Source organism: Planococcus citri, chromosome 3 (assembly GCF_950023065.1).
Source record: "Planococcus citri chromosome 3, ihPlaCitr1.1, whole genome shotgun sequence".
NCBI lineage: Eukaryota > Metazoa > Arthropoda > Insecta > Hemiptera > Pseudococcidae > Planococcus > Planococcus citri.
In genome coordinates, this window is record NC_088679.1 from 51,514,311 (window position 1) to 51,521,263 (window position 6,953).

General features: G+C 32.5%; 1 protein-coding gene across 1 annotated transcript in view; it reads left to right on the forward strand.

The window, feature by feature from the left end:
• mfas (midline fasciclin) overlaps window positions 1-5,836 on the forward strand; it is a 30,480-nt gene extending 24,644 nt beyond the window's left edge. Inside the window, exons 4-15 of the mRNA XM_065356305.1 lie at window positions 879-1,022; window positions 1,159-1,253; window positions 1,539-1,711; window positions 2,282-2,473; window positions 3,096-3,312; window positions 3,392-3,529; window positions 3,913-4,128; window positions 4,221-4,513; window positions 4,643-4,831; window positions 4,932-5,091; window positions 5,180-5,361; window positions 5,479-5,836. Coding sequence (XP_065212377.1) covers window positions 879-1,022; window positions 1,159-1,253; window positions 1,539-1,711; window positions 2,282-2,473; window positions 3,096-3,312; window positions 3,392-3,529; window positions 3,913-4,128; window positions 4,221-4,513; window positions 4,643-4,831; window positions 4,932-5,091; window positions 5,180-5,361; window positions 5,479-5,568 — 2,089 coding nt within the window. The 3' untranslated portion in view covers window positions 5,569-5,836. The remainder of the gene's footprint in view (window positions 1-878; window positions 1,023-1,158; window positions 1,254-1,538; window positions 1,712-2,281; window positions 2,474-3,095; window positions 3,313-3,391; window positions 3,530-3,912; window positions 4,129-4,220; window positions 4,514-4,642; window positions 4,832-4,931; window positions 5,092-5,179; window positions 5,362-5,478) is intronic.
• The last annotated feature ends 1,117 nt before the right edge of the window (window positions 5,837-6,953 follow it).

Consider the following 6,953-nt stretch of genomic DNA (forward strand, 5'->3'; position numbering starts at 1 on the left):
ATTTCAGCGACTGAATCACCTTAATGAATAAAATATTCCAATGATACCGTTATAAATCTTGCGCAACAATTGTATCTACAATTAAAATATTAACCTCTGACCGATTTATGGCGAAAAGGTTACGCTATAATTGGCGTATCCGATGTTAATAAACTGTCAATGTGCATTGTGCATGCAGACTCTGCAGTTGATCTTTTTCCATTCGATAGAAAATCATAACCATGTAAAAAAATCTTTAGGTATCTTGATAAATGATAGTACACGACTGCACGTCACTTTAAGGACGATACTGCGTGAAGTGAAATTCACTCGTCTGGCAAGGATTGAAATTGTTGCTGAAATAGGTATCTACCTACCTGTATACTTCGTCATCATCGTAAAAGGAGTTTGATTTCTTATTCTTTGTTCGTTTATCGAGAGTAGGTATTAGATAGGTCCCTATTTGAGTAAAATTTATAGCAGGACTCCACCCTTAATAATCTACCTATCCATTTGGGGAGTCGGCATGTTCTTAAATCTATTTTTTCGTACCTAAGTTGAGGATAATAGCCCAAGTTATATGCTAAATTTAAGTGCTTATAGGTAAGTTAGATTAAGTTATTATAGAAGAACGCATATCTAATGTACATGCTAAAACAACTCAACAGACTCTGCGGCTCGGCTATTTCTGTTAACGTATTCCTAGTAGTAAATTAAAGATTCTGCGAATAAGTACGCGTTAAATATACGCCACAAATGGCTGAGCTGTGTAATTTTGAGTCGAGAATATGGGCAAAATATTACTTTACCGATATTATCTACCTATTAAAAATATATACTCGATGTATAATAATGTTGGTAGTTTAAAAATCTAACTAATAACGTTCGATATTTTACAGTGCCAATGTTTGCACCTCGAAGGTCGAAGAAGTCACCAACAATACTCAGGCCGAAGTGGCAGAAAAATCGCCGTTCATCTTTTTCGGCAACGCCGCATTTTCCACATGTCGTAACACGTTGAACAAATACATCTGCACCAACAAGTAGGTTGCGAACCAGTTTTTAATTAATTCTTTTATATTTTTCGGGTACTTACCGGTTTATACCTACATACATAAAGTGTCGAGCTAATTTAACTTATACTTACGCTGGGTGGTATGTTTTTATTTATGTACGCAGAGTCTACAGCAGAGAACAAACCAAAACCACCGAAGTTGTGTATTTCTGTTGTCCAGGAACGCGCAAGAATCATGAGACGGGAAATTGCGAAAAAGGTACCAAGCTTCGAGATACGTACTTATAACTTTGTATTACAATATAGGTGTAATTTTTCACCCAACTAACTGCAGTATAAGTAGGCATTCAGCGTGAAAATTATAGATTAACGCGGTGATGAACGTACTTGAGAAAGTATGCGAGTTTTGCTTTTTTTTTTCTTCTTCGATAAATTTCCTGGTAAAATTAGTACCTAGGTACTTTAAGGACAATTGTTCGACCATGAAAATGACTATGCATGATGGAGAATTATCCGTTAATGAAATTTTTGTTTTGAATTACAGTTGATATCAAACCGTTGGAAGAGACCGCCAATAAACTGGGATCGTCCGAGTTTGCCAGAGCAATGGGCAACTATGTGAAAAAATCTGTGTTGGAAACTCCAAATATGACCGTTTTCATACCTTCGGATAAGGCTGTGAATACTTATTTAAATAATGCTCCGAAGTTGTTCTTGGTAATTTTTTATACGATTTAAAAAATTCTTGTACATTAGGTACCTACTTATAAGGAAACGGTTAAGGGGTGTTTCAGTATAGAAGAATGGTTATGATTTGAATGAGAATAATTTTTAAATACGGAGAAGCTAGAAAAAAGTCTTCCAATTTGATTAGTATTTTATTCGTTCATTTCTCAGTAACAAACTCTTGAAAAAAAAAAAAAACAAAAAAACATCTAACTACTTATACATTAAAGTTTAACTATGTTACATAGAATACCTACGAAAATTTCAACTGCAACTGTCAATTTTAAAATGTATTTATTTTGACTCATTCAAATTTCTGAGCAGACAATTTTCGTTTTCTGTACATTACATACATCTAGTTTGATTTGAATTGCCACATCATTAATAATAGGAAGTGGAAAATTTTACCTACGATTGCTGTTGAAACACTCGGTAGCCTAACCTATTTTATAATCCAACCTGTATTTATTTACTTTGTCAAACAGATGCAAATGTAATAATTATCACGTAATGATGTCGGTAGTACATATTATAATCGCTTATAATTTTTATTTTTTTCAGAATGAAATGGTCGTACATGCTGTTTCTGAAAATAAAACCGGCGACGATAATAGCTTAGAAAACGAAATCCCCGTAGCATCGGATGTATCTCAAAAACAATCTCTTTCCTCAGGAATCGCTATAACTAGCGAAAGAGCCTTGAATCATTTCGTTCCTGGCGTTTATGATATTCATGATCTCGAAAATGAAGAAGTAAGACGCAAATGTTCACCACTTCACCTGCTATAATTATATTGATTATAAATTGAAACAGGGATCGCACTATCGTTGGTCTCATGACGGTAAACTATTTAGTGTGGGGATATTCAGTAGGGTCTGAAAATTATAGGTACCTAATTGAAATTGAAATAATTGAGACTAAAGTACCTAGCTTTTTATTCTATCAGCTAGATGAAGAACTTTTTTTTATCGTTTAGAAAATATGAATTTTGCCTTTTATTTTGTTTTTTAATGTGTATTTAAAAAAAAGCACTTTGGTGATCTAATAATTCAAACTTAAATTTTTTTGCAAATGATAATATATTTTTTTCATTTTTTTAAGAGTAATTTATCGAGCTTTTTTTTTAGAATTTCTTTGAATTTTTTCTAATTTTTTCATTTTTTTGGTTCAACTTTATCGATATTTTAACAAAAAAAAGTAGGTACTTTTTTCTAATTTTTTAAAAAATAATTTTTTATTTTTATATTTTTTATAAAATCAATTCGAAACTGTAAAAAAGAACATCCGAATATCTCTAGCCTAATTCATTTAGTATTTAATGTTTAATCAATAAGACGTACTTACTTAGGTACTTATTTCAATTTGATTTTTTAGATTCTGAAAACAATCGATGGTTTACCAATCCGAGTGAACATTTATCACGGTGAAAAGAAGCCTATCATTACCGCTAACTGTGCTGTAGTCAAAACCGCCAATCATCCTATTGAAAATAATGGCATGTTGCACATTACCGACGCTATTCTACCTCAAGTTACCAAATCTATTAGGGATATTTTATTAGAAAGTAAAGATTTTGGAAAATTCACCGAATGTAAGTGTTTTTAAGAAGTTTTTTATTTTAAACTCGTAGAGGTTGAAGTATTAATTTTTTCAATTACTTCAATTTCTAGTCGCTTCTGATGCTGATTTATTGGAAAAACTTGGCGAACCTGGAAATTACACCGTTTTTGCTGCTACCGATGCTGCATTCGATCAACTGAGCGAAGAAATGAAAACGAAATTGAAAAAAGGAAAATCTTGCATTCAAAGTAAGTATTGAAATAAGTATAGATAAGCTGTCGGACCTTAAATAAGTATTCAATGCGCATTCTACAGGGTGCCCAGAAATATCGTGAACCCCTAAAAAAGTTTTCTGCTATATGTTTCGGTTGATCACACTGAATGATAATAAATTAATAATGATAGCACACGATTGGTTGTTAGACTAAGGTGATAACATTGCATCAATCATAATTATGCATCTATTTCACGTGGCCAACCTATATTTTTAATAAAAAAACTTTCTTTGGGGTTTACGATATTTCTGGGCACCCTATATAATATTTCAGTTTCTTGTTTACTTAATTTATTTTATGTAGGTACCCATTTGTATTTTTATTACCTACAACAATTTGTCTTTATTTTTCCACAGCTATGATGAAAGCTCACGTTATACCTCGTACTCTATGCAGCGGCGCATTCGGTAAATTGACCGTCATGACTAGAAGCCTATCCGGAAACTGGTTGACCATCGAAAGAGAAAACAGCTCTTTATTAGTTGGCCGCGACAGTAAAACCGAAATGGTAGACATTGTTGCCAGTAACGGAGTAATCCACGTTATTGACCATCCAATCGTGCCTAAATCCGGTAATTATTTAATTAATCCGTTCATTACACCGGTATCGTAATCCCACACGGGAATGATAAGTAATCGTTTTAAAAATGATGAAATTTTACAGCTCAACCAGTAACTTCATTGTTGGCGAACAGAAACCATACGAAATGGCTAGACTTGATGAAAAAAGCTGGTTTCGCCGAAGAAAGCGATAATGCTATCAACAGAACCATGTTTGTTCCTAGCGAAGAAGCCATTGAAAAAGCCAAATTAGAAGATTTAGACACCGAATCATTGAAAGATGTTATTTCACTTCATATTAGCGAAAAACCCGTTTGTTCGTGCCAAATGAAAAATAACTTGATGATTCCATCGCTTAAACCAGAAGACGAATTGAGAATTACTACATACGAAAGTGTAAGTAGAAATTTAAAAAAAATTAACGATTCCTGCGTTTCCGAATCAAAATTATTTCTATTTTCTACGCTGTACTTGACTTACAAAATGTGATGACATATTTCATTTTTTTTTTTTTTTTTTTTGCAGAATGGAGCTTTATTCGTTGGTTTAGACCCGAAAATTATGGTTCAATGTGCTACGATCACCGATAAAGATGAAAAAGCTTGCGATACCATGGTTCATGAAATTGATCGTGTGCTTAAGCCAGCTAAGCAATCTATTTTCGAAAAAATCAATAACGAACCTTCTCTGAGTAAACTGAAAGGCATTTTAGACGTAAGTTAATGTTTTTTTTTTTTTTAGCAATTTTTTAAAATCAACTTTATAAATTATTGGTAATGGTGATAACATACTAATTTGTGATATTAATTTGTAGAATACGACGGTATACGAAGAATTGAAAAACGGCTCTTTAGGTCCAGTCACTCTTCTAGCTCCTAGTGAATCTGCATTTGCTAATTTGACCACTGAAGATTGGAAAACTCTAGAAGATAAGAATGTTGCCGATGAATTACTAAGAAGACATATCATAACTGGTGAGCTTCGTGAATAAGAGTTGTTATTCGAGTATTTATACGTAATCAAAATTCGTTTGACTATTAACATCATGTTTTCAATTTTTAGATGTTGTGTGCTGTGATGGTGTCGGAATGGCTAGCTGGCCGTTCTCCGAAGAAGTTTCTACTGCAAACGGTTTCTCAATGAGTGTTCGCAGAAAGAATAAATATAATGTGATATTTGGTGAAACTACAACTGAATCTTGTGATCACCTTACCACGGATGGTATCATCCATTACGTTGATAAGGTACATATTAAAACAAACGATTGCATTTTATAATGCATCGTCTACTTTTCATAACGTATTGTACCTGCTGTGTTTTGTATACCTACTTACTTAATGTCACCTACCTAATTTTTTCAGGTATTGATGCCTCGTCCCATTAGTTTGAAAGGCAGCGCAGTCAAATACATGGATCCAAGTGGTTCTGAAATTGTACTCTTTGGCCTTTAAACTATTTTAATTATGTCTGTGTCAATTTTTTCCTTTTTTTGTTTTTTATACTTTTTTTTAAATGTATTGCTAAGAAGATGAAACTTGAAAAGTTATTCGTATTTATTACATATTTAACGTTATTATTTCGTTATTCCTATAATCGTTAATCAATAAATGTATTTTTTTTTTTAAATGTAGTATTATTTGTTATTAAATTATAGTAAAATACGGAGTTTTGTACATTACAATACTTTTTTTTTCCTATTAAGAAAAGTATTCAAATTGACGTGTTTTGTTGAATTATTTTCGAAGGTGCTTTTTAAAAATGAAGCTGCGAAGTAAATAAAATGAATAATTCAAGAAATGGTTTCAGAACTCACCTGTACGCAATTTGTAGGTACCGTACACAAAAGAAAGTTCAGAGTATGCAACCAATGTTATGTTCTGAAAACCTGATCATTTCACACGAATCAATATAATAATGCATAGGCTTCACAAATCTGAACATGAAATTTACCACAATGAAATAACATAAAAGCCGATGACATGCGCCGTAAATCCATTCTGAATATGCAAATTTATTCACATATTTTTGTAGCGTCAATTTACATGGTCAGTATGGCGGCGTGCGCCGTAAATCCATTTCGAGTATGCAAATTTATTAACATCTGCGTCGATTTGCGTATTCGGTATTGCTGCGTTAAATTAGGCTGATTTTTTTGACAAGTTGGTACTTTCAATTTAATAATTTACCAAAGAAAATGAATTTGATACTTACTTGTTTCAATTATCCACTTGCTCCTCGAGGTCCATGGTCCACTGACTAAAAATGAATAATAAAATTTATTGTGCCTGGTGTACGGTTACTTGGTTACTTACCGAATAATTTTATGTATACCTGCGAAAAAATAGTAGGATTCCCCCCTTCCATGATAAGTACATATGAGTACATTCCGGTTCTTCACAGTTTGAGTTGGGTTGGATTTCATCAACTTTTCCTCTCCTTGTTGATATTCAACTTACCTAGACCAAAATGTCTCTTCTGTCTAAATACATACTTATCGTTTAATTTTCGCCACGAAATTATAACTACATATTTTCACTCTTTAAAAAAGTGATAATGCATAACTTTTCATTCTGTAATTTTCTATTCCAAGTTTTTCTTCTCTTTTTTACTCTTTTTCTTGAAAATTTGTGTAGTATTCGTATAAATTCGTCCAGTGCTCACAATGATGAAACTTCAGCGGTATTCGAAGCCCATATTTTAAATATATTTTAAATTCTGTAAATCGTATCATATTTGAACATGGTTGAAAATGGAATAAAATTGATTGAACTGAAACGGAAATCTATTATGAAAATTTCAAAGAACAAACCCGTAACTGATCAAAAATGTAAAATGA